Source organism: Lycium barbarum, chromosome 9 (genome assembly GCF_019175385.1).
Source record: "Lycium barbarum isolate Lr01 chromosome 9, ASM1917538v2, whole genome shotgun sequence".
NCBI classification, from domain to species: domain Eukaryota; kingdom Viridiplantae; phylum Streptophyta; class Magnoliopsida; order Solanales; family Solanaceae; genus Lycium; species Lycium barbarum.
Window position 1 is genome coordinate 23,872,536 of NC_083345.1, and position 27,983 is coordinate 23,900,518.

At 34.9% G+C, this 27,983-nt stretch overlaps 1 protein-coding gene across 3 annotated transcripts; it reads left to right on the forward strand.

Moving 5' to 3' along the window:
* The first annotated feature begins 11,978 nt into the window (after window positions 1–11,978).
* Window positions 11,979–26,612, forward strand: LOC132610369 (tyrosine decarboxylase 2). 3 transcript variants are annotated; one of them, XM_060324673.1, is made up of 15 exons: window positions 11,980–12,140; window positions 12,229–12,349; window positions 12,710–12,782; window positions 12,974–13,204; window positions 13,654–13,817; window positions 14,032–14,172; window positions 15,019–15,078; window positions 16,123–16,287; window positions 16,584–16,640; window positions 17,563–17,627; window positions 18,201–18,324; window positions 19,047–19,184; window positions 19,305–19,411; window positions 21,299–21,394; window positions 26,441–26,612. In XM_060324673.1, coding segments are annotated over exons 1-14 (1,503 nt in total). In that variant the 5' UTR covers window positions 11,980–12,138; the 3' UTR covers window positions 21,354–21,394; window positions 26,441–26,612. The 3 variants fall into 3 exon arrangements, with proteins under 3 accessions (XP_060180657.1, XP_060180656.1, XP_060180655.1); XM_060324672.1 differs by lacking the exon at window positions 26,441–26,612 and having other exon boundaries at window positions 21,299–21,688; XM_060324674.1 differs by lacking the exons at window positions 16,584–16,640; window positions 26,441–26,612 and having other exon boundaries at window positions 11,979–12,140; window positions 21,299–21,688.
* Window positions 26,613–27,983: the final 1,371 nt, after the last annotated feature.

A 27,983-nucleotide genomic window follows, 5' to 3' on the forward strand; every position in this document is an offset into this window, starting at 1 on the left:
ATGGACATTCAACTGCCTTTTGACAGGATAAACCTATGTTTATGACCACGACACATTTTGACATGAATTATCATACTTAACCATACAAACAGATCAACACAGAAAACCTGCAAACCGACTTGTTTGTCAAACAAAGTTAGCTTAACTAAACTAAAATATTCTAATCCCAGAATAACAAACCCAATAACACAGAGCAACAGCGAGTACGGAAAAAAAATTAAAAAAAAAATAGAGAATTACCTTCTTCGGGTGCAGCGAAGTGGGTATGGATCCTTCGATACACACTCGAACACTACTAAAATCCGAAGCTGGTAACCTCTCGGATCCGAAACAGCGAAAGAGAATAAAATGTTCAGTATCTTTGGAATTGATATTCAGCGATATTGTTACTGCTAAAACAACTGATATTTTGTAGGGGATTTTAGGCTAGTGGGAAAACTTATTTTTCAAGGGATTTCCGATCTGTCAAGATATGGTTTTTCAGGGGATTTTCCCGTCTTCGAGCCTTGTTCTTTTCGGGGATTTCTGGGTTCCAGATCCCCTTTTTTTTTTCGATCTGATTTCTCCCCCTCTTTATAAATTTTCTCTTTGTTTGAAGGAATAGAGAAAGAGCAGCGTGGGGAACAGGGTGAAATGGGGGTGGCAGAAGCGTGGGGGGACAAGGCGGAGTGGGGGTGGCAGAGGTAACGTGGGGGGAGCGATGAGGGAGAAACGAGAGAGAGCCGAAGGGACAAGGGAAGATGGGGCGGGTGAGGGAGATGGAGGAGAGAAGGGAGAGAGAGAGAACAGGGGAGGGGGGCCACTGGAAAGGAAATAGAAACCTAAACCTAATTTCCTTTTCTTAAACAAACGGGTCGGGTCGGGTAAAAATGGTTAATGGACTGGGTCGGACTCAAAGGGGTAATGGACTGGGTTGGCTGAAAATATGGGTTGGGTGAATTAAAATGTGGGCTGATTTTATGAATTGGTCCGAAAATAGTATGGGTTGATTGGGCTACTACATTTAAATAAAAGACCTATTTAAATAACTCTATACTAAAGTGTGTTAAAATATTACTTAATATAAAATATGCAATTATTCATGCTTAGATAATAAAATTATATGCCGTCGTAATAGCCGTGCAATAATATTTCGAAAATTCACAGTAAATAAACACTATTATTTAATTATTCGAAGATAAATGCGATGCGTGTGCGTAAGCTGGACAAAAAGTGCTGAAATGACAAAAATGTGAATTATAATGGTACTGGTAACATAATAATAATAATAATAATAATAATAATAATAATAATAATAATAGCTAGTAACTGTAATACAATAGTGAAACGCTGGTATTGATAAGAGGCTAATAATTATAGTAAAATATAAATATATATTTTTAATTTGTCAAAAATATTAGAAGCGTAAATAGGTATTTCGGAGGAGAGGCGGGACAAAATTGGGTGTTAACACGTTGTCCCTTAAAAAAAAGGGTGGGTCCCATACTAAATAACACCGAGCAATAAAAAAAAATGAAAAAAAAAGTGAATCCCATATTAAAAAAATAAACGGTGTAAAAAAAAAGTGCAGACTTTGTATTCTTAGCAAACACTAATATAATAAAGTTTTAGATACGGAGCACAAATTAGAATGTTATATCAATCGTGTTTATATATATATATATATATATATATATTATATGCATAAAAATAGTGCAAACTAATAATGTCCAAAAGGGCGGGCCTATACTAAACAACACCAGGGTATATAAAAAATAAAAATAAAAAAAGAAGAAACTATATAAAGCATGGGTTTAGACCCATGCTTCATCATCCGTTGTCCCTTAAAAAAAAAGGGTGGGCCCCATACTAAATAACACCGACCAATAAAAAAAAAGGAAGAAAAAAAAGTGGAACTCACCACATCCAAACTCACAGGAACAAAAAAGTGGACCCTATATTAACAGAATCAAGCAATATTAAAAAAAAAAAGTGAATCCCATATTAATAAAACAAACAATGTTAATAAACAAATGTTTAGAAAATCAAACAATTAAATCAATAATGATGGACTCATTGCCACATGCGTATCAACCCATTAGTGGGAGCAAATGAAATTATTGTACAGCAACGCACTTAAAATACTCATGAAAAAAAATGGACCCATATTAAAAAAAAAAAAGGCAACGTCAAAAAAAAAAACGTGCACCCCATATACTAAAAAATCAAACAATATTCATGTAATTCCCAAAGTATCCCCATCAAGTCAATAATAGTGGATTCATTGCCACATGCGTATTAACCCATTAGTGAGAGCAAATGAAATTATTGCACAGCAAAAAACATGGACCTCATATTATTACTTTCTTCAAAATATTTAATTGTTCTATTTTCTATTCCGCCATGTCATTTATTTATTATGTTTCCTAAAATATATATATTTAAAAAATAAGATACAATTTAATTACTTTTTTATTTTTATTCTTACTCTAATAAATGTGAAAAGAGATTAATATCAAATGAAGATCAAATAATGAATAAGATAAATTAGTCAAATTATAATTCTAATTCACGTTTCCTTAAAAAACCATGCAAAAGACAACATGACAAGTAAAATGAGTTAAACCGAAAATATTTACTAAAAATTTAAAAATAGCATTTCTTCGTTTAAATAGAAAATTAATTTCTACTTTGTTTCGTTTCAAACATGTAAAATTAATTTAATAATGTGAATTAGAATTATCCAAATCAAAATTTGATAAAAAAATAATAAGTTTTTTACACTTTTAAATTAGTCGAATTAAAATTAAAAATATCAACTGATGCTTAAATATTGCTATTATTTTATCTCAAAGAGAGGAAAATAATTTTCTTTTAAACAAGTTTTCTCTTTTAAAAAATATTAATAAATTTTCGTAGCAAACACGAATAAAATAAAATTTTAGATACGGAGCACAAACTACAATGTTATATTAATTGTATTTTGAACATAATATATATATATATATATATATATATATATATATATATATATATATATATATATATATATATATATTATTTAAACATAACTACATATACATATATACACTATAATCCGAAGTGTTGAGCCGGTACTGCGCACGGGCGTAAGCCATCTAGTTAATAATATAATAATACCAGAGGGAGTATTTGGTTGGTTGAGTCACGAAGTCGGTGGGTGACTCGAGGTGGGGAAGAGCGGTAAATTGCTATGCGTTTACCGTTTATGTTTTTAATAATATTGGCTACAGTACTTGTACTTTCATTAGAATTATACTCTATTATTGTATACGGTGGGGTCCAAGTGAAAGATATGGAAATTTCTCCAATGGCACCAAGTGTGTAATGTTATTTTTGACATTGCACTGCCGACGTTAGAAGGTGCCGATTTTTTATCCAAGTCACTAGAGTCCTCAACTGGTTGAGAACCTACCATCATTCAAATTCAATTACTACCTCCATCGGAATATTTTTAGTAATTTTATGGGTTAATTAATGAGTTTAGTAGCATATTAAATATTTACAATACAAAATCAAGTGATATAACTGAATTATTTATTTAAGTTCAATAAATATAAATTTAATTAATGTCCAATTTTGTTAGGTTAATCAATTTAGAGCCCGTTTGGATTGATTTATAAGTTGTTTATAAGCTGTTTTCAGCTCTTTTGAGTGTTTGGCTGGTTAGCTTAATGTCATTTTGTGCTTAAAATAAGCTCAAAAAAATAATTGGGTGCGAATTGCCCTTTTTTTGGGGTGGTATTTAAATTTTGCCCCTCATATTTGTGGTCTTTAAATTTTACCCTTCGGCTAAAACTCATAGGTTCCAGGTTCGAACCCCCGTTCAGTCAAAAATTTAAAAAAAATTTGCAAAGCAGAGTTTAAATTTCGCTATGTCCCCTCCGGCAGACTTTTAGTCATGTTTAACTAAAAGTCTGCCGGAGGGGGCAGACTTTGCCTTGAAGCATATATACGTATTTTTTTTTTAACTTTTCAAGGTAAACCTTTAGTAATGCCTTAACTAAAAGTGTGCCCCATAAAACATAACTAAAAGTATGCTCCATAAGGCGTAAGTTTTCCTTAAGGCATAACTAAAAGTTTGTCTTATAAGGCAAAGTTTAAATTTTGCTATGCCCCCTCCGGCAGACTTTTAGTTGCGTTTAACTAGAAGTCTGCCGGAGGGGGCAGACTTTTAGTTGTGTTTAACTAGAAGTTTGCCGGAGGGGGCAGACTTTTAGTTGTGTTTAACTAAAAGTCTGCCCCTCCGGCAGACTTTGCCTTGAAGCATATATATATATATATATATATATATATTTTTTTTTTTTTTTTTTTTTTACTTTTCAAGATAAACTTTTAGTTATGCCTTAACTAAAAAGTGTGCCCCAAAGACATAACTAAAAGTATGCCGATAAGGCGAAATTTTTCCTTAAGGCATAACTTAAACTTTGCCTTATAAGGCAAAGTCTATGCCTTAAGAAAAGTTCTTGCCTTATGGGGCATAATTTTGTTATGTCTTAACTAAAATTCTGCCCCACAAGGCATAACTAAACTATGTCTTAGGAAAAATTCTGCCTTATGGGGCAGACTTTTAGTTATGCCGGATCCGGCATAACTTTAGCTTTTCCTTGAAGATTGTATGCTGGATCCAGCATACACTCCCCCAGTCCTGCCTGACGAAATTATTTTTTTATTTTATGCCTGAGCGGGGGTTCGAACCCAGAACTTCATGTATTCGCCCACCTTTCCAAGCAAAGGGCAAAATTTAAAGACCACCCCAAAAGAAGGGCAATCCGCGCAAAAAAATGGCTTATCTAAAGCAGCTTATAAGCTGAAACAACTTATAAATAAGCTGTTTGCAGCTTATAAGCTGCTTAAAATTAGGGGTGGGCGTTCGGTTTTTCGGTTCGGTTTTATCAAACTTCGGTTTGGCTATTTCGGGTTCGGTTTTTTTACAGGTGTACACCGAATACCGAACCAAACTAGTTCGGTTCGGTTCTTTCGGTTTCGATTTTTTAAAGTTCGGTTCGGTTCGGTTTCGGTTTCGGTTTTTTCAATTCAATTTTTTTGATATGATATTAGAAACGATTCCATTGACACTAATTCGTATTCTTAAAAGCAATAAAAACATAAAACTGATAAATTGAAATCAAAATCAAACAAACAGGATACACAAGAACAGAAAACTATAATCATGATATAGGATTACTAGGTGTTATATACATACCGTAAGAATAATTAAGAAAACATATAAAGGACATACATTAATCCTAAAGACACATCCTAGTTACCTTCCTTTGTTAAGGATATTTGATTTTCTTAACTGAAGTGGAAAATTAGGGATACAAATGCAAAAGAGGACTTGTTACAATTGGGTTTTTTCTGGCTTTAAACTTAATGGGCCTGGACTATTTTAATTTTTTTGGGTAATGTATTAAATTTCGGTGCGCATTCGGTTTTTCGGTTCGGTTTTATCAAACTTCGGTTCGGCTATTTCGGTTTCGGTTTTTTGACGGTGGACACCAAACACCGAACCAAACTAGTTTGGTTCGGTTCGGTTTGTTGAAGTTTCGGTTCGGTTTTTCGATTTTCGGTATTTATGCCTAGCCTTACTTAAAATAAGCCCATCCAAACAGGCGCTTATTTGGGTTTCAAATGGTAAGTCCACTTTGTTAAGCACATTGTATCATTTAATCTGAAATGCTATTTTGATGTCACGTGTCAAATGACGTGACGCACCAAGTCAAATAAATAACCAATGAGATTATGCCACATGCCGAAATGACATAGCATGACAAGTCAACTCAAGTCAAATTAGAGGTCAATAAAAAGATTCACGTGTAGAAGTGACATGTTCCAGCCAATCAAATATGGTTATGACACTTCAATCACGTGTCAAATGACTAACGCACCAAATCAAATAAAGAGTCAATGAAATTATGCCACATGTCAAAATGACATAGCATGACAAGTCACGTCAAATAAAAGGTCAATAAAAATGTGTCACGCGTAGAAGTGATATGTTCCAGCCAATCAAATATCATTATGACACTTCATCTGAATGATTGAAGAAGAGTTTGCCCAAATCACAACTCTATCCTCCTACAACTATAAAAAAGGGTCCGCATAATTCAAAATGGACACCATAGAGCTCGTGAATCAAATGTCGCAGGCTACTCTACAAACTACAAACATTCAAACTTTTCTCATGTCTTCAACTTTATTATTAATTTTAGGGCAAGGTCAAATTATCCGCTGAACTCTGCAAAATGGAACATATTTGCCCTCAGTAAATAATCGAGGTCAAATATGCCCTCATCGTTATATAAATGGGCTAAATTTTCTTTTGTTTTTTCCAACGACGAAAACTTAGGACTCGGTATACCATGTGTCCCCCAAATTATGAGGGCAAATTTGAACATTTAACTTATTTCAAGGGCAAATTTGACCTTTCTCTTAAATTTGAACTGCTAGCTCTCATCTGCAAGATGTATGGTTGCATATAGGGGTGAGCACGGTACGGTATATACCGATTACCATACCGAAATCGAATTTTTTGATACCGTGGTTTTGGTATTATGGTATTTGGTACGGTATTCGGTATTGATAAAGAAAATATTGAAATACAGAATACCATACCGAAGTATTCCATATAGTTACATATACAATTCATATATATGTTTAATACTAACAAATATATAATTAGTATTGGTACAAACTAATTGTTTAGACGTTGGAATTGCTTGTACTTTCTTTTGAATATTTTTACATGTGTAAGATGTTAGTATCATATAATTTATTGAAATGCCCTTTTTGTATACCGAAGTATATATATCTTGATTGAAATGCCCTTTTTGTGTACCGAAGTATATATATCTTGATTGAAATGCCCTTTTTGTGTACCGAAGTATATATATCTTGATTGAAATGTCATTTTTGTGTAATTGATTAACGAATGGCCTTGCTTGTATTTTCTTTTGAATATTTTTACATGTGTAAGATGTTAGTATAATATAATTGAGATGTTTGTTGAATAGCCGAAGTCATAATTCTTTATTATATGTATATATGTAAGTCGTAGTCGAATAAACTATTGTTACCGAATTACTGTAATATTTTTAAATACCAAAACCGAAATTACCGAATTAAAGTTTCAAATACCATATCATACCGTACCATGTCCACCCTAATTGCATACAAATTTTTTTCTAAGACATATAATCGTTTACACTAAATTCTATTAATTATTTATACACATTTAGTATTTACACAGAATTATAATATTAAATTTACACACATCACATTCATGTTGGGCAATCTATAATTGTATGCTAAAAATAGGATATGAACATATTAAATAAAAATAAAATCATAAAAAAAGAAAACTACACTCACTTTGAATTTTACTCCGCAACTTAATTGACCCACTTCGTGGGATTTTGAACATAAATACCCATTAGAAATTTTTTACCATACTACCTTTTGGAAAGTTAGTATAAACCCTAACACATGGCCATTTTCAAGTCACTCTTCACCTCCTCCATTTTCACTCTTTCAACATACTTTAGCCCCCCGAAAATCATGTCTCAAGGATCTGAAATGTCAAACTTTGCTATAGAACTCGATGTTTGTGAATCTGGTTCTTATTGTAAGCTAAGAACATGAAGGACCCAAGATAATCCGGGTCATCATTTGTGGAGCTGCAAAGTGCCCGAAGTAAGTGTTTTTACAAGTTTTTAGGGTTTAATTTTTTTTTCTTCACATTATCTACATATTTTTCTTTCAAAAATTGATTTTCTTATAATGTTTATAGGATATGAATGGTTGCAAACATTTCGATGGGAAGATAGCATTCCCGTGGGTAAAATGGTGGCGGCGAAGTTTAAAAAGCCTCCTGTTGATAGAGATACCATGACTTCATGTATCACTAGAGATACCGTGAAATGTGACTTGCAGTTTAAGCTTATGTAAGCTCAAGAAAAAAAATGACCTTTTGGAGGTCTTGCTAAAAGAATCCGAAGAAAAACAAAAAAAAATTCAAGGCTAACCTTAGAGACACTCAACACGAGAAAAATGTTTTGAAAGAAAAACTGAAATTTTGGAAGATTATTTGTGCTATGTTGTTGTTGTTTATTATTTCTATGTATTTTGTTTTTTTATGTATATTCGGTTTAGTTTGTTATTTTTATGTATTTTGTTTTTACTAGTTGCACGTTTCATGTATTGTGCAATCGACACCCTTTATATACTAATTTATTTGTGTTTTCTTTAAAATTGTGAATTGTTGAACTTTTTATGTATTATTAACTCTAAGAAGCTAATATAAATTAATAATATTTTATATACTATAACAATCAAAACAAATTAAAAACATACTAATTTTTTTCAAACTGATGACTTCATCATAAATTAAAAATACAAATTAAATCATGAGCCCGAAACTTAAATGACCTAACAACTAAGAGAGTGAACCAAAATAACCCCTAATCATCATCAGAATAGAAGTCCTCAATATCGTCCTCAGAACAATATTTTGGGTTTCTTCAGACATATCTTCTTTCTGTAGATGTTAGTTCTCTACCTGTTGATGATACTTGTTCTTCGGCCAACTTTAGCATGTAAAATCTACAATGTCTTGCTAGCATTCTGTTGTTTTCTTTTCTAATCCTTTGTACGACAACCTCCAAGAATGTGGATCGATTCGAGGCATGGTCATTGAGAATCTTGTTGGGATTTGAGCGTTGAGATTTTTCCAAGTCACAAACAAGACGTTCTGATTCAGCATGCCGATATGCCCATTCTCGGCGTAACCCGCAATAGTATTCTCGTGGATTTGAATATCTCACGTTGCAAAATTGATCATTACGCTCTATAAGAAAGTGAGGTTTCAAATTGTCTATCTTGAATTCATTGTTATCAAGATAACTCGATTCACCAGAATAACTGCTATGATTTGAGCTATCATCACTACTGCTATTCGAATCATTTGGAAGGACTATCGACCAATCTACATTTCTACTACTCCACATTGAATATGTTGTAGTTTAATAACAAATGAAAGACTACTTATATAGTTGCAAACCCCCAAGTAACCTTGGGGTCGTCATTATGACCCTACCTACTTACTTTATTATAAAAAAATATTAATAGGATCACGGGGATTCATCTTCATCGGACATCTCACAGTCCAAATTCCACTTGGATCTGAATCTGACGTGACCTTGTTGACCATATTCTACTCTGAGGCAACTTATTTTCATCCGATTGTTCTCTTCGCGAAATGTTTAAGAGAAAAATTAAACTTTTGTGGTGTACCAAGAGGCATTGACGTATCACTATTTTTTTGATGTTTGAGTCTGAGGGCCCTCAAATTTTGTTCTAGTATTTCAACCTCCCTAACAAGCCAATTCCACTCAGCTCTCATTGAATTATTGTATTCTTGATTCTATATGTTATTCAGATTATTTGAGTATTTAAAATCATCTTCATCTAGTTCTCATGTCCTACCCATTGCTTCGAATATGTTTGTTGGGATAAAACATGTAATAGAACCAATATAAAAAAATTGTTTCCAAATTGACATAATAACTCGTTTTAATGTGAATGTTAGTTGTTCGTCATTCATATTATATATTACTCCTTGATTTGACAACACTATGCTCGCTTTATATGACACACTTATGTGTAACATTTAAATGAGCAAAATATGAGTTTTCAGAATGACATCCTTGATTTGACAACACTATGCTCGCTTTTGACCGCTTTATATGACATACTTATACTGCGCAACATTTAAATGTGCAATGAGTTTTAAGAATGACATCCTTGATTTGACAACACGATGCTCACTTTTGACATGGGTTGCCAAATAATTAACCCCTATTGCGCGGGAATTTTAGGCGCAAAAGCACTTACCCCTATTCCTGCGCAATAGGGAGTAATTATTTAGTAACCCACTTTTTTTTAAAATGTTCACTTTTAGCTCAAGTTTTTTCTATTTAATATGAATTTTGGATGAGGTAAAGACTCATCCATTTCAGAAGTTTAAGTCATCTTTTTCCAAGTTCTTGAAAAAAAAAAAAAACCCAACTCCAAAGTTCATAAAAAAAATGTCCTCTCCTCCTTCAACTGTTAAGATTTCTTTATTTTGGGATGGAGAGATTCTTTATGATAATAATACTGTTCGTTATAGTATTAAACCACAATACCATGTTAAGTTTCCAACTACCTTGGATTAAGAAACATTAATCAATGTCATACACAAAAGAATGAAAAGTAATCGTGAGTATGAATTATCTGTAATAGGCAGATATCCAATATCCATTGCACCGCAAGGTTTAGTAATTTATGGTGTGCAGAATATCATTGATGATGAGTCTTTGAGGGCGCCAGAAGAATATAAGGGGGTTAGTTACCCTCAATGTTCTTGAAATGTATGTTGAAAAGATGCCTCACAGTCGTAGTCACGACATATTGAACAGTATGTTTCATTTGACGGGGTGGCAACCTCCCTTTGCTTACCATCGCTTTTGTTTAAGGCACATAAAGAAAAAATTTCAAACGAAATTTGAAAACAACACACTAAAAAAATTGATGTGGGTGGTTGCAATAGAGCATCAACAAAAAAACAAAAAAAACTTGTGCGAATGGAGATGATCAAGGCAATGAAGCCGAAAGCATATGATTGGTTGAAGGAAATCAACGTTGACAAATGGACATTACTTGCGGATGAAGGCAGGAGATGGGGGATGCTAATGCCAAGCAACTCGAAGTCATTCAATGGTTTGCTAAAATCTGCTCGGGAACTGCCCGTTACTGCAATGGTGAGAATGACTTACAAGCTAGTTGTGGAGCGGTTTGTGACTAGAACAAGACATGCCAAAACCATATTAGCAGATGGTGGGAAATGGATGTCAAATCCTGCAAAAATGTTCGAGCATCATAGGAAAAAATGCGAGCTACATAAGATGGTAGAGTATAACCATGTTGAACGTGTGTATGAAGTCAAGATAGGTTATTACCAAGGTCGAGAAGGAAACATTCATACCGTTTATGAGAGCACGAGAACGTGTAGTTATGGTAAGTGGAATCATACCACATGTCGTGTTCTCATGCCATTAAGTGTTTTCAGGCAATGGGAAAAACAGTATCAAATTAGGTGGCATTGGAACACAGCGTCAAAAGTTATCTTAAAGCATATGCGGGTAGTTCCTACCCACTTAATGATCAGTCTTATTGGCCAAACGAGCCATTTACAATGATTGCTAACAAGGAGTATATCCGTAAAATGCGTGTTAACGCATGAACTCAGATTCCCAATTAAATTGAATGTTTTGAATAGGACATACTCTCGAAGGTGCTCGATGTGTAAGGAGTTTGGCCATGATAAGCGTATGTGTAACCTACGGGGTCGTGGTGGTGCAAATACCTCTCGTAGTGGAAGAGCCTCTCGTGGTTGAAGAACCTCACGATTTTATGAATGTATTTTAATTCTTCTTAATGTATTCGAATTGTCTTGAATTATGAATCTTAAGTATTTTGTTATTGTAATGAATGATGTATTTTTTTTTTTAATGAACATCTTGAATTAGGCATTTTTAAAAATGTGAGTTCTTTTAACCGAATGAGTTATATAAAAGAGTGTTGTCGAACGTGGGCTGCTAAATAATTAATCCCTATTGCATACAGTGGCGGATCCAGGATTTTCACTCAGGGTGTTCGGAATAATAATTGAATCACTTGAGTTAGCCTTTTGCATTTATTCAGGGTGTTCAAAAGTTAATATATGTACATGAACACAAAAAATTTACCTTAAATATATACTGTATTTTTTTGCCCAGGGTGTTCTCCGGCCCTGATTGCATAGGAATTTCCTGCTCAAAATATAGTATTGTAACCTTTTGTTTTTCTTTTTTTCTTTTTGTTTGTTTTTAGCGGGTATTTTGAATCAACCACACACTTTTGTGGGTCAATTAAGCTGCGGACTCTAAAAGGGGAGGCGATAAGAAATGTAACGTCGGACATTGGCGTCTTTCATTTGTCCTTTACTACCTCATTTGCTCTGCCTATCAATAACTTGCAATTTCATTCTCATTTTTTTTCGCTTTTCATTTGTTGCACACAGTTCACAAATTAACTGAAATGTAAGTCCCAACCCAATTAAGTTTGCTATTTTCTGTTGGATGTGATTTTGCATATAACTTTTGTGTTTTCTTTGTTTTATGTGGTTAGGGAGAGTGAATTGAAGCCAATGGATGCAGAGCAACTGAGAGAGTATGGTCATAAAATGGTGGATTTCATTGCTGATTATTACAAAAACATTGAGAACTTCCCTGTTCTCAGTCAAGTTCAGGTTTTTATAACCACCCATCAATTTCTTTCTCCTTATTACTTCCCATAAACAGGCTCACTCTTTTTTTTATGATACATGTCTAGTTGCACACTATCCTAGTTGTCACCATATTAGATACTCCTTCGGTTCAAAATAAGTGTCCACTTAGCGTTTAGCATACCCCACTATCCTTAATTGAATACTAATTAATTAATATAGTTTCTTGATTACATAAAAACTCACGGGTAAATGTTTGAACCAAAATAAAAAGGCTAAGTGGACACTTATTATGAACAGTAACTAGTATCATCGTTCATCATAAAATTCTGTTTAGTTGTTAGTAATCTGACCTCAGTTATTGAATGTTTCCATGCCGCACAGCCAGGTTATCTTCGTAAGCTTTTGCCTGAAACAGCACCTGCTCATTCTGAGACATTGCAAGACATTCTTGAAGGTGAAATGTCTAGTTCTCACTCTATTATATTTCCTCACCTACTTGTGCTGTCAAAATGGATATATTAGTTAGTATATTTTGTAGATAATTGGATTCTTTGACTTCTTGCATCATCTTAACAAAGAAAGGATCATACATTGATGAGCAAGATGCTAATGTGTGTAGTTTGATTTTTGGGCCATTTGATTCAGATGTTCAAACAAAAATATTACCAGGGGTGACCCACTGGCAGAGTCCAGATTACTTTGCATATTTTCCTTCAAATAGTAGCGTGGCTGGATTTTTGGGTGAAATGCTCAGTGCCGGGATTAGCATGGTGGGCTTTAGTTGGATAACTTCTCCAGCAGCGACAGAACTTGAAATGATCGTTCTGGATTGGCTTGCTAAAGCACTCAAGTTGCCTGATGAATTCCTTTCAACAGGTAATGGCATAAATGTTTGACATTAGCTATTACTTCCTCTACAAAGCTACATGCCTTTGTCTTCCATTCCAGCAGCCCAAAAATGTGAAATCATAGATTAGTGTGAGAAAAAATTGTATGTGTGAATCCTTTATTGTGTTCTTATCACTACAAGATGAAAATTTTAAATTAGAGGCAACTTGTTCTCTTAGAGCACACTTAATCTTGAGTTTTGGTTAAAGTTGCGTGCTAGAATATTGTGATATAAAAAAAAAAAAATATTGTGATAAGTTAAGAGAAAAGTTACGAGGACGAAGATAGAAACTTACTTTATAAGCTGGTTGGAAGATGGACGATCCACATAAATATGTCCACTGTGATTCCTTTCCAAAAGATATCTTTGCTAAGGTCAACCAGGGGAGTTGATTGGCCATACAAATTGGTTTCCTTTTGTTGAAATTGACTTTCAGGTCAAGGAGGTGGAGTCATACAGGGAACAGCAAGTGAAGCTGTTCTAGTTGTGCTTTTAGCTGCTCGGGACAAGGTTCTGAGAAGAGTCGGAAAAGATGCAATTGGCAAACTTGTCGTCTATTGTTCTGATCAAACTCATTCTTCTTTACAGAAAGCTTGCCAGGTAAATGTCAAAATTGATTTGCGTGGTGCATGATCGTTGATTTACTTGACAAAAACAGTGACAAAGAAAAGTAGAGGATTTTGATGTTCAGTACGCCAATATTTATCTACATCGAACATACGAAAAAGGATGTTTTTCTGCAAAAGAAGTTTCTTTTCTAACCCATGGAATTTGTCTCTGAGATTTATTTCTCTTTCTTTCTTGCTTGTCGCAGATAGGAGGAATCCATCCTGAGAACTTTCGGATGCTGAAAGCAGACCCATCCAGGGATTACGCTCTTTCTCCTGATACACTTTCAGAAGCTGTATCAAATGACATGGCCACTGGTTTAATACCCTTCTTCTTTTGTGCTACTGTAAGGAAAATAGAAAAAGAAGACACCATGTCCATCTTGCCAAACCATATCTTTCAATGTATTAGCAAAAGAACTTTTTTCTTGGTTTTACTTTTTAAGTCTCTTTTATTTCGGGTATGACACTGCATAGCCCATAGGTCTCTCTCGTTGACAAGATAAGTTACTGCTAATTCCTATTCTACAAATGAGAAAGTAGAGCATTAAATTCACCCCAGTAATTACTGTATTGTTAGGATATGTTTCTTGAACTTAAATTGATTTTGAGACTTTTTAAAGTTGTCCTAACCTTTTAGTATTCATATATATATTTTTTTTAATGCATTTTCCTTATTCATTTTTTTCAGTGAAATATTTATATTGGCTCATCTAGTTGGCAGATAAATGATTCTTTGATTCAATAACATCTAATAAGGACCCTTTCCCTCGTGTACACAGAGTAAAAGTTATCTCGGTGATTTTCCATGCACAAGTGTTCTTTTAGTTTGTTAATGCATCAAGTTGGTTGACATGTAAGCACTCTAAAATGCTTAAAATGTGAGACAGCACGAGTGTAAACTAGGCTCCAGTAATGATAGGAAGAATTAATGCTTGCCATGTAAACTAGGCTCCAGTAATGATAGAAAGAACTAATGCTTGCCACATACACATATTGGTTTAAAGCTTTAGATGCAAATTGTTGGTAGTCAGTGCTTGTTGTAAATTTAGTATATGGAGTCAATGTGTAGTAGAAAATAAATGGATGCCACCTTTAGAATTTTTCTAACTTCTCTTTTGCTGATTTTTAACGTGTGATTTCCTTGCTGTGGTTTCTAAAATGCTAAAGCAGTCTTTGCGGTTGATTCACAGATTGGTACAACATCTTCCACTGCTGTGGATCCTTTGCTTGCCCTGGGAAAGATTGCCAAGGTAAAACCTGGTGAGGCTTTTGGATATCATGAGTGGAGAATCTGTTATCGGGGATATATTTTTAACTTGTAGATGAACAAAGGAAGTATGACCATTGCTCAAATTAGGGCTGGGCATTTGGTTAGTTCAGTCGGCTTTGTTTTATTCGTTCACAGTTTTCAGCTTTTAGAAGGCAAACTGAGAAGTTCTATTTTTTTTTTTCATTTGGTTCGTTTTGTTACTGTTAGGATTTTCACTTTAAATTGTTTCCTTTGCTGCTTTCTTATTATACTTTTGTGGACCAAAAGAATTTATATACAATTGAACTCTAAGAGACCCCTTAGTCTACATTTAGTCATTAGTTGCACCCTTCTTCATACTTCATGTATACATTTTAATTTACATACTCCCAAGTGTATATTTTTAAATTTGTTCTCTGCTTTGGATCGAATAAAAAACGTAAGTTTTCAGGTCAATCAGCTTCTCTCTGTTTTTTCTTCCGGTTTAGACTGCATATAACTCACCACTAGCTCAAATATTAACACAAAATTTTCCAGGTCCGAAGCTATTTTGATGCTCCAGAGTGAAGCTAAATTGTAACCATGAAACAACAATGCCAAGTGTCCAACAAATTAAATATCACAACATTTTCTATATTCTGATTGATAGACCTGTTTCATAAACCGGTATTTGTTGCTCACCACTGGCTCAAGTATTAAAAAAAAAAAATCATTTCAAGGTACTACACCTGGGTTTTAGCCCCACTGATGTCTAGCACAAGCTATAAAAGTGATGCCCAGAGCAACATAAAGTATAACCTGAATTTGTTGTGGACGAAGATTATGGAAGAATCATCTTATAGTTCTCTGTATTACACTCCTGTAAGCCATTTTATGAACCTTCCAATTCTGGAACTCAGTAAATTAGTCAATGAGCTTTTATCAGATGTCTTGTAATTATCAGCATTATGCTTTAAATATGTTCTTTGGCTTCCTTGTTCAGTGATCCATATATTCACTGTCAAGTCCATATGGAACAAGGCTAAGTCACATGCCTGTTTGACAGAGTAATAGCATGTGGTTTCATGTGGATGCTGCCTATGCTGGAAGTGCATGTATCTGTCCGGAAAACCGGCACTTTATCAATGGTGTAGAAGAAGTTGATTCTTTCAACATGAATGCACATAAGTGGTTCCTGACAAACTTTGATTGTTCAGCTCTCTGGGTCAAGGTACGTGGTTATCATCAGGTGTTATTCTATAAAATAAATAAAATTGCTGGCAATCAACTGTTAACTGTGGACCGCCGTGTATTTCCAAGTATCTCCTGACTGAATACCTGTGCATGTTATCTTACGAGATGCTGGAAACAGCTTCCCTAGATGGCCAAACTTTTTTAGATTGCTGCTTTGATAACTCATATTCTTAAAAGTTCATTTACTGGATGCATACTTTACCAAACACAGGAGCTAACATGAATTTCTTTAGCTTGGGTAATTAGACTTTTATGAAATTTGCATCTGAACAGGACCGGAGTGCACTCATCCAGTCACTGTCAACAAATCCTGAATATCTCAAAAACAAAGTAAGTATAATTAGGTTTGGTACTTGTATTTTGAGTTTTGTTAGTAGTAATAAATAATTAGCATATCGTGGAACATAATATTATCCCACCGTCTAATACAGATAAACTAGAGCTTATTTCTTGTTTATTCAAACCATGGACATGGAAATTGATCTTTTTTTTATAATCGAGAAATCCCCGAGGACCAGTGATTCACGGTTCGGAACTCGGTTGATAATGGCTCCACCCCTTTGCCCTTCTCCACTTAAATACCAGGCTTTTGGCTTCGGCAAGGTTCGAACTGTGACATTCGCATAACCACACATCACACAATGCACTCTTACCACTAAACTAAATCCCCGGGATGCGGGAGCAACATGGCAATTGAATTTATGAAAAGTAATCACGCATAGGTTACTTTTAGTTACCCCTACTTGATCAAACTCTACCTGTTTTCTTTAGATCAGTCTTTTCTATGTATATCATTGTCTTTGACTGAAAGGAGTTCTCTGCATGATCTGTGAATTAATTTTGTTTTGTAAACTATTATCTTGTGCTTTTGAGGCACCCGCTGTATCTGTTTTCTTTAGATCAATCTTTTCTATGTGTATCATTGTCTTTGATTGAAAGGGGTTCTCGGCATAATCTGTGAATTAATTTTGTTTTGTAAACTAGTTATCTTGTGCTTTTGAAGCACCCACTGTATCTGTTGTAAGCATCTGATGGCCAAACTTCTGATTGAAATGGCTTCTATTGCATGAAATAAATTATTATTTAGGTTCAACATGTAACATCTTCCTTTTGGAGTTATTTTCAAAAGTTTAAATGTTACTTTATAACCGGTTGAAGTTTCTATTTGGAACTAACATTACCGAATAGTTTGATCATGCATTTGCTTGTGAAAATTTTGGCTCACCCTATAGTAATACCCTTGATACTCCAGGCATCTCAAGGAAACTTGGTTGTGGATTACAAAGATTGGCAAATTCCTCTTGGACGCAGGTTCAGGTATGCCATTAATGTCATATAAAGTTAGCTAGGGTGCATGTCCTTTTTTTTTAAAACCTCTCCTTAGCAAAAAAAGTTATCTAGGGTGCATGTTAAAGTGTGTGCCACCCCATCTAAAAGTTTGAACTTTTAGAGAGGCGACACATTTATTTATAGGTCGGCAACAGTGCCCACATAGCTGTTACAAGCGACAAATGTCTTGAAGAAAAATAACATACAATATAAAACACTGGACAGTGGAAAAAAAAGCATCTACGATCTTGTGCTCATGAGTGTTACTGCTTCAGGTTTGAAAGAGTTACTTGTAGAATCTGTACTCATATATCACGATGGCTCATGAAAGCTAGCTGTCATGGAGGGTTTATGAAATACTTTGGTCTTTAAAAATTAAGTGTTACAGCTTAATGATTCACAAGCTAAAATTCTGGAAAAGTTTAAACAGTTTTGTAAACTCAACATCATTTCAAGGTGTTTTGGCAGCATAACCAAAGAACTTTGTTTTAAAATATTCTGATGAACTAATTGCAACAATCAGGTGCAGTTTGCTTATATCTAACTTGGTTTATTAACTAGATCATTGAAGCTGTGGATGGTATTGAGACTCTATGGGCTGGAAAAGCTTCAAGCTTACATAAGAAACCACATAGAACTAGCAAAGCTATTTGAGGAACTCGTTGCTCAAGACCAGAGGTTTGAGGTAAAATTTTCATATCAATGCAAAGTAACCTATGTGGAATGCTTGACTTAGTCAAGTAGGACGTTTACAGGAACTGCCCAAACTCTACCTTTTAAAAAGGGCCGAATCCCCTTGATTAGAAAATATTAGTGTTTATTATGTAACTTACACTTTGAAATCTAATATGTAACTTACACTTTGAAATCTAAACTATGTATGGTATTTACTTTACTAAACACTGTTTATACAAGAAATGTCTTTACATTAATGGTTAAGGAGGCTCCGAATTACTTTTTCTGAATCCACCTCACAAAAATCTTAGGGTCCAGTATTAGTTAAAGGGCGCGGCTATCCTATCAAATTGTCCTGTTTCTGCAGAATGTTTGTGTGACAAAACTCTGGTTGGTCTCCTCTGTAGTTATTTATCGTTACCAACCTTAACAAAGCTGTCCATTTTCCCCTACTTTCAACATGGGGACACATGTTCCTTCAATTGTAAAGATGATCATTAGATTTAGAACTCTTAGTTTTACCTAAATGAAAACATGGATTGTTCAATAAAAACCTACAGTTCTTGACTAAACTAAAAACTGTTGTGCAGCATTATGCCCTCCCTTTATTAAGCATTTTTGTAGCATGTTATTTTTTTGGGTAGATTATGCACACATAATTGTTTCTATCAAAAGCATCCCAATATTCTTCTATCTAAGAAATCTGTCCTCTGAGAAGTATATTAACTGCAGATTGTCACCCCTCGGAAGTTCTCATTGGTTTGTTTTCGCCTACTTCCACCCCCGAGTAATGAAGATTATGCCAACAAACTGAACCATGACCTGCTAGATTCTGTCAACTCAACTGGGAAACTATTTATTTCTCACACGGTATGTTTGAATTTAGCCAATTTCCAGAGAAACTTGTCTTTATTCAGAAGTGAGGATTAAATTGATTGCTTCAGTAATTTAATCATATACAGTTTACCTGATTATCAACGAATTGTGCAGATTCTTTCAGATAGATACATACTACGTTTTGTAGTAGGGGCTCCACTGACAGAAGAGAGGCACATTGTTGCAGCTTGGAAAGTTTTACAGGATGAGGCTGCTACACTGTTAAGTAAATGTTAATAGTAAGCCATTATTTGACATCATTATTAATTGATTGCATTATCAATCTGCAATTTGTTTTGTCTTGTTCTTATTGACACTCTTGTTACAATATTTTACTTGAAATGACTTTTCTGTTCTACCCAAGAAAGATTAGATTACTGGTAGGGTTTTTTTGTGTTTTCCTGCGACAACTGGGCATGTGTCTACCTCTACATGTTATCATTAATCACGTAATGCCACTCAACTGAACTTGGAAAATCTTTTATTCTGATGATTGGCTGCAAGAATCATCATTGCCTTCAATAGTTTCATAGTGACCCATTGTTTAGTTTTTGATTAATTCGATAAAAATCGAATCAAACCAATTCAGGTACACGATACACCCCTAATGTGGGCTATGGACAGTTTTCTTATTATAAAATGTCATTAGTCCCTACTTAAAACAATGATGACTCATCTAGTGGGATAATGTGTTTATCGATCCCAATCTTCTACCTCTGAATTTACTACTACTACCGTACTTTTTTTCTTTTAAACAAAAACATTTAATCTGAGATGAGCGAAATGAAAAAGAATTTATAATAGAACGAATATTACCTAATTGTCTTCTTACTATTAACATTTACTTACATAAGTTATGGGCTTGTGGCCATTTATTTTTATCAATGTTAAGTTTTTTTTGTTAGAAAAAAATTATTTACAAACATTCGCCATCCACTTAATCAAACTTATGTAATATTTGATTCTTTTCCTTTATGTTTTGACCTATAATAGGGGAAGAAAATATTAAATTAACGGGAGAAAAGATTTGTTTGAACAGAATCACATCAAAGTTTAAGATTAACATTTAGGGAACCGAGTTTCTAAACGTTGTGAAAAATGCAAAATTTTTATTGTGACTAAATACAATATTAATTTCAGAGATTTCCCCTCAAAATGACAAAGAATTGACATATAATTGAAACAGTGCGTTAGATTTCTCCTAAAAACGTGGACTTATATTCCCTAGTGATAAGCGACGACTGCAACACTAGTAATCTGATACAAGTGTCACTGCTAGGTACTTAAACAAATAATGATGTGAATTAAACTAAATGAGTTGGCAAAAAAAATAATTGAGATAAGCATGATACTAAACTTTTACGTGAGAAAGAAGTGGAAATGATACTAGACCATAGAGTTTGCTGCCTGGTTTTAAATATATTGAAAAATCAGCCGACCAAAGTGTGGTATCTGATGTGAAGTATGAACAAGTGTTTGACAAGCTTGCAAATTCAATGTGATTGAATATGTTACTATTCCTGGTATACATAAACCACGAAAAAAAGCTACACCAGCTCCACGTGTCATGCCGAAAGCCTATTCCTATTTTGCTCAGGCCTACTCCCTAACTAATTTAGGGGTTGTAAATATTGATTCATATGTGCAGAGGTGAAATGAGAATTTTAATTTCTGAATTTTTAATTTTTGAATAGTTATATAAGGTATTAGCATGAATTTTTAATTTAATTTTTGTATATATTTAGTGAATTTTGTAATACAAGTATAATGTTTGAATTAAATTTATTAGATTTCACTGAAGTTGTAAGTAACCTGCTGTAAGTAACCTTTTAACTCTGCCTCTAGACTCTAGTATGTTGTCCTATATGTTGTTAGTGCAAAGACAGAAATTTTGTCAAGAGTGTTTGAATTTTGACACCTATGTTAATGGTGTTTAATATGTACAAATAATATGTAATAATTGATATGTCTACATGTATAATTTTTGGCGAAGAATGTTCAGTCAAAGGGCTAAAAGCCATGTCGCAACTCTAATGTGTTATTTTCATTTAAACCTTCAATATTGAGTTAGATGCTTACAGGCTGTTTTAATCGTCACAAAATGGCAGGCATATATGCATGTCTTTGTATAAAGGGTGGAGAGAGGAAGAGGAGGAGGAATAAAGAAATGGCAAAAAACGACAATGCAGAAAGTTAAAGTAGAGGTAATGGGCATATCCACAGAATCCACTTTCATGTGTACAAAATTTGGTTCCATAATTTGCAGAAAGTGGAAACCAACTTGTCTTGGCAATCTTCGGTGTTTGCATGTTATTTTTTATCCTGACACAACAAAGTATTCACTAGTAGTGGCACATATACAAAATTATATAAGCAAATGAGATTTTCCTAAGAAGAGAAGGTGTAAATTTATTGCCAAACATGCAATGGACAGGAAATACATATATACAAGTTCTAAAGGATGAAATACCAATTGTCTCTGCGGCAAATTTAGAGGACTTTCCACCCTTTACAAACTTTTTTATAATGTTTTATGACTTTTTACAAGAGATTTTCGTTTTTTTACACATAAGAGATCTGAAAAAGTTATTTTCTTTTATTCAAATTGTAAGAGGCTAATAGATCTTGTTTCCTCCATCACGGTCTATATGTTTCCCTCTTCCAATTTATTCTAATTTAACTTAAAAACATTGACAATAAACTTTTCTTATAGTATTAATATATTTTACTTAACATATTATAATAAGTTATTAGTTTATTATACATGTCACTCTATTAGAATTACATGCTATTATAGGCAATTTTGACCTAATTATATTGTTAGTGTACAAAAGTTGAACTATTTTTTCTCCTCTTTTGGACTAAAAGAAATAAAGATTAAAGAGGAAAGGTGGGCTTACGTGATGATCAAATCTCATACATTTTTGTATTCATTCTCTTTTTAGATTGTCCAAAAATAATGCTCAGCACTTACTTAACAAACTTTCTTAAAGTAAGTTTTTCAAATATATTACCCGAACTCTATGACAAGAAAGTTGCACGAGACACACTTTTGCACTTACCAATATGACATTTTCCTTGTTTTTTATATATAAACGAAAGGGAAAACACAAAAAGAAAATTATAACCTAACGTGCAAACTAAAGTAATGCTTCCTCCCTTTGATGTGGCGGTATTTAATAGGATGGGAGCACAAATAAATTTCTTAAAGAAAATTGGTAGTCTTAAATATCTTGGGATATTTCTATTAAAAGTATATCATTAAGAGTAAAATGAAAAGTATAAAGTTTTTCTCATGGTATTCAATACTCGCTTTAAGGACCGGTTAATCCATATTCATGCCGAAAAATATAAAAATAATTCTTTCCTTTTAAAATAGATTTTAAAAAAGATCACATAAATGAAAAAGAAATCTTCCATCCATCCGAATTTATACGAGGGTTGGCCTATTTGGGAAGTCAAACGGCTCTCAATTTCAAACATAAATTTTTCGACTATCTTATAATAAAATTTACGTATTTGAACTGATAAAAAGTATTATAAGTCTGCATAATTAATACTAATTCACAATATATGAAAAGAGTTGGAGAAAATCATAAAGAAAAAATTGTTTGATTCCTCAAATAGATCAACTCTCATATAAATTGGGATGGACAAAGTAACATATAGTATAAATCAATTCTAGTCACACTAAACATGCATTTAACTCTAGACGGAGGGTATTGGTTTATATGAGCTGCGTTGGAAATGCTAGAGGAAGAAAAATTTGGCATTTAGGGATGAAGGTCAATCTTTTTTATACATACAGAATAAAAAGTGTAGATCAGTTTTTAAAAGAAAACTTACCAAATAATTAAATTGCGATGTTACCAAGTATTTATTAGACCATGTCCTGCACCAACTGGTACTTCACCCGACAAAGGTTAGGATAGCAGTAGTTGATTGTAATTAGAACTCCTAATTGTTGTATACTTCCTTGTGTATATATACACAACCAACTGTAGCTTTGAATGTGAGGCAGCATAATAATATATTCTTGAGCCTAATATATCTCTTGCAGTATTGAACTATTATGGTATCACAGCCCATAACGGACTCGTCGTCCATTTCCCTGCCGACTCCGACTACGACTATCGTCGCCCAACCCACCATGACTTCCGATGGTTCGTCTTCTCCTTCTCATCTAACCCATGCCCATCACTTCATCTCAATCAAACTCACCTCCTCCAATTATCTATTTTGGAAGACACAAATCACACCCTTTTTTCGTGGCCAGGATCTTTTGGGCTATATCTCCGGTAGTTTGCCATGCCCATCGTCCCATATTCCTGGCACCAACAGTGCTGAACCTGTGGCTAATCCAGCATACTCTAGATGGATTCAACAAGATCAAGTAATCCTTAGTCTCTTAATATCTTCCCTCTCTGAAGAAACTATCCTGATTGTTATTGGTTTGTCCACATCCAAAGCTATTTGGGATGCCCTTGAAGCCGCCCTTTCCTCTCCTTCCAATACTCGCATTCTCAATCTTCATATGCAACTCCAAAATTTGAAGCAAGATGATATGACTGTGACCCAATATCTTCACAAAGCCAAACTTATCTCTGATGAATTATCCGCCGCTGGTCGTCCTCTTTGTTTGTCGGATCAAAACATATATATATTTTTAAGGGTCTCCGAAGCGAATTTAAGGATCTCGTCGCCAACCTATCTGCCCGTCCGGAACCTGTTTCGTTCAGCGAGTTGCTTAGTCTCCTATTAAACCATGAGTTCATCAATGGTGCCACACTTGCTTCATTGTCCAACGCTACCCCACCTGTGCCAGAGCACCCCTCTCCACCTAATGCAAACCTAAGCCAACGAACATCATCTAGTGATCGCCAATTTAATTCCAATGCCACTCGAGGACGGGGCAGGAATAATGGTAGGGGCAGAGGAGGTAACCGTGGCGGCAGATCTGGATATTTTAGAGGTGGTTCGAATGCCGGTGTTATATCCCGTATTTTGTACATTCGGATATTTTAAGATAATTGCGATAAGTTAAGGGCAAGGCTATATTTTGATCTTGTTTAACACACAAGTTGTCTATGAAAATTTTTGATGTGGAAATATTAAGAAAGGCTAGGGGTAAAAAGGGAAATTCACAAGGTGGCCCATGGAAATATTAAGGAAAATTTGGGGTTAAAAGTTGATTTTGGAAAGTTATAATTCTTGAAATAAAAGGGCCATGTGGTCGTGCACTATGGTGTGGGCCTTGGCCCACATGGATGCATAATATATGTGTATATTAGGTGACTTATTAGTCGTATTCATCATCATCTTCACACTTAGAAAATTCAAGAACCTTGAAGAGAGAAAAAAAAGGAGCTATTCGGCCATAGCTAGCCGAACAAGGTCCATGAAAAATTGATCAAAAAAAAAAATATTTTCTTCTAGCAATTCAACCAATTGGAAGGTCCTCTTTAATGTGGAGTAGTTGTTGGAGCAAACAAAACACTTATTTGTGCACTATTACCACCCTAGCCAAGTTGAGAAGTGTAGTGAAGAAAGGTAAGGTTTAATCCTCCTTTTCATATGTTATGAATGTTTTGTACATGTTGTAGTGTGTGGAGATGGATGAAAACCATGAAATTTGTGTGTTGGGGTGGTGGTCGAATATGGGCTACTTTGTATGGCAAGAATGAACTAATTTTATCTAGTATTTTGGTTGTTGTCGTCATGGATTCTATGATGAAAATGAGAGTTTAATGATTCAAATTGAAGTTGAAATTGTTGTGGGCTGTTTTAGAAGCTAATGTGATCTTAATACCACTTCTTGTATTTATGGAAAATAATGTTGTTAGTGTGTGAATTGTTGGTGTAGTTCATGAATTTGAAAGAAGGAAATGTGTTGTTATTGCTATTGTTGCATTTTGGAGGTTTCGGGTGGAGTGGCATATTGGTTAGATTATTTTGAATATTGTGCGGATTGTTTGAAGTGTTCTTGAGTATTGTTTGAATGGTTTCGGAATAGTATTTGAGTGTGCGAGCATTGGTGTTAGCTTGATTGTATGTAGTTGAAGTGAAGATGGACTGCCGTTGAATTATGTAAAAGAGAGTTGCTAGTGTTAGAATGTGTTTTGAATTAATTGTTGATGTTGTTAATATGGTTGTTGGTATTGTTGTTGATGATTTGGCCGAGTTGAATTCTCGGGGTTGTTGAATTTACAGGGGAAATGCTGCCCAAAATTTCTGTAGACAAGTGCTAGCTTAGGATTGAATTCCTAAGTATTTGTAGCTAACGTTTGGTATTTAATGACGTTATTGTAGATCTTGGGGAGCCCGAGACTTGAGTTGGGATTAGCTTAGGAAGCGGGCAAGGTATGTAAAGCCTAACCTTTCTTTCTTTTGGCATGTCCTAGTTGCAAGTAAGCTATGATACGAGCCTCGGGGTAACTCCATTCATAAGATACGAGCATGCCGATGATTTTTATTCACTTCTTGATGTTAGTATTCCTAATATAGTAGAACTATGGTCTTTGTGTCTTTTGTATGATTGGATAATAAATATGTGTAAAGAATTTTTATTCCTAACAACTTTATGTCGAATAATGTCCGTAACTTTCATAGACGAGCTCGGATCGCTTCGATACGTTCCTAGAGGATCCTAAAGCGAATAATGTCCATAACTTTCTTATACTAACTCGGATTTACTCGAAACGCGTTTATGTTCCTTCAGGTGTCGGTAAGTGTACTGGTCTGTCGAGTCTTAAAAATTGATTTATGTGCATATAATCTCTCACTACTCTGCTCGTGCATACTGTTATTATATCTTTCGCCGAGTCCCGGGCCGGTTTTGTCATCGTGCGCTCTATGTTATATTCGGCAGTATGATATGTTACGGTTCCCCGAGTCCCTCGTTAGGGGGCCGGGTACCGCTTATATACAGCGTTATGATGTGTTATGGCGTATGATGTGCTGTGATGTTATGATGTGTTTCGGGGTTGTACGGAGATATGAAATCTTCTGGACTATGATGTGTTGTGGCGCCAGCGTCGGAGTGGTGACCACGTTCCTGAGCCCTATGCATGATTTTTATATGCATTATTTGTGTTTTAAAAACAAGCTTTTTGGTATACTGATCTCTGTACTCGTTTTCCATACTTCTTATTTCAGTTATGATCTTGATTATTGTATTTCATGCTTTATATACTCAGTACATATTTCGTACTGACCCCCTTTCTTCGGGGGGTTGCGTTTCATGCCCGCAGGTACAAACGCTCGTTCTGGTGACCCGCCAGCTTAGTACACCTATTCTGCTATTTTGGAGTGCTCCCTTGTTCTGGAGCCTACATTCTGGTATAGACTCTTTCGTTGTATATATGTATGTATATATTCAGGGGTACGACGGGGCCCTGTCCCGTCATATGATTCTGTTGTTACTCTTAGAGGCCTGTAGACATGCATGTGGGTTGTGAGTAGTTACTGTTCAGTTATGTCTATGTGATTTATGTCTTAAGCGGTTCCATTTGTTGTGACAGCCTTAACGGCTTGTATGTATGTATATGTGTGTATATATTTCTGGGGCGATGTGTTTTATGACAGCCATGCAGGCTTCTGTGTGATACATTTGTTTATATGCGACCGCTTGAGACGACGTCTAATCTTCGTATTTGGATAAGTCATTTGTACGTCGATTCTGGTAAGTGAGCGTGTACGGGTGTCCAGCTCGGGCACTAGTCACGGCCCACGGGGTTGGGTCGTGACAGCCGGCTCTCCATGGTCCGCCAATGATTCTCGACAACGCTGCCAGTTATGCAATGGAACCAACCACCTTGCGCTGAATTGCTTCCAGTGATATAATTATACGATCAACCTGGCTACATATTTCTCGCATCATTAACCTCCTGTTCCTACTCACCAGTGGTATCCGGACTTGGGCGCAACACATCACATTACTCCGGATCTGTCAAACTTACAACAGGTAGAGGACTATAAGGGTATGGATCAGGTTCATATCGGCAATGGTCACGGGCTTCCAATACATCACACTGGTAACTCTACTTTATCTCTCCCTTCCAAATCTTTAGCCCTTAAAAACATCTTTCATGTTCCTTCAATTAAAAATCTCTTCTTTCAGTTCAACGTTTTGCTCGTGACAATAATGCTTTTTTTGAATTCCATCCCTATTATTTTCTTGTCAAGGATCGAGTATCCAAGACTCTTCTTCTTTCAGGTCGGAGTGACGATGGCCTCTATTAATTGCTATCAAATCACCCTCTCGAAGACATAGTACCGTGTCACCCTCATCATTCCTCTCCGCCAAAGCTTCTTCTTCCTGTTGGCATCTTCGGCTAGGACACCCTCATCAACGCGTGCTCCACAAATTAATTCGGCAACATAGTTTACCTTGTTCTAGTTTCAATTTCAATAGTATTTGTAGCGCTTGTCAACTTGGCAAGTCGCATAAGTTGCATCTACCAACTTCAATTAATAAAAGTTCTTCTATGCTTCAATTAATTTTTGTTTATGTTTGGGGTCCTGCACCTTACTTATCTTCTGATGGTCATAAATATTTTCTTATCTTTGTGGATGATTACTCAAACTACACCTAGGGGTTTCCAATGAAACTAAAATCGGATGTCGTTCGTTTATTTCAACAATTTAAGCTTCTTGTCAAAAAGCAATTTAATTCCCATATAAAATCACTCCAATCCCCGATGGGGGTGGTGAGTTTCGTGCTCTCTCCCCCGTCCTTGCTAGTCATGGCATCTCCCATAGAATATCTTGTCCACACACTCATAAACAACAAGG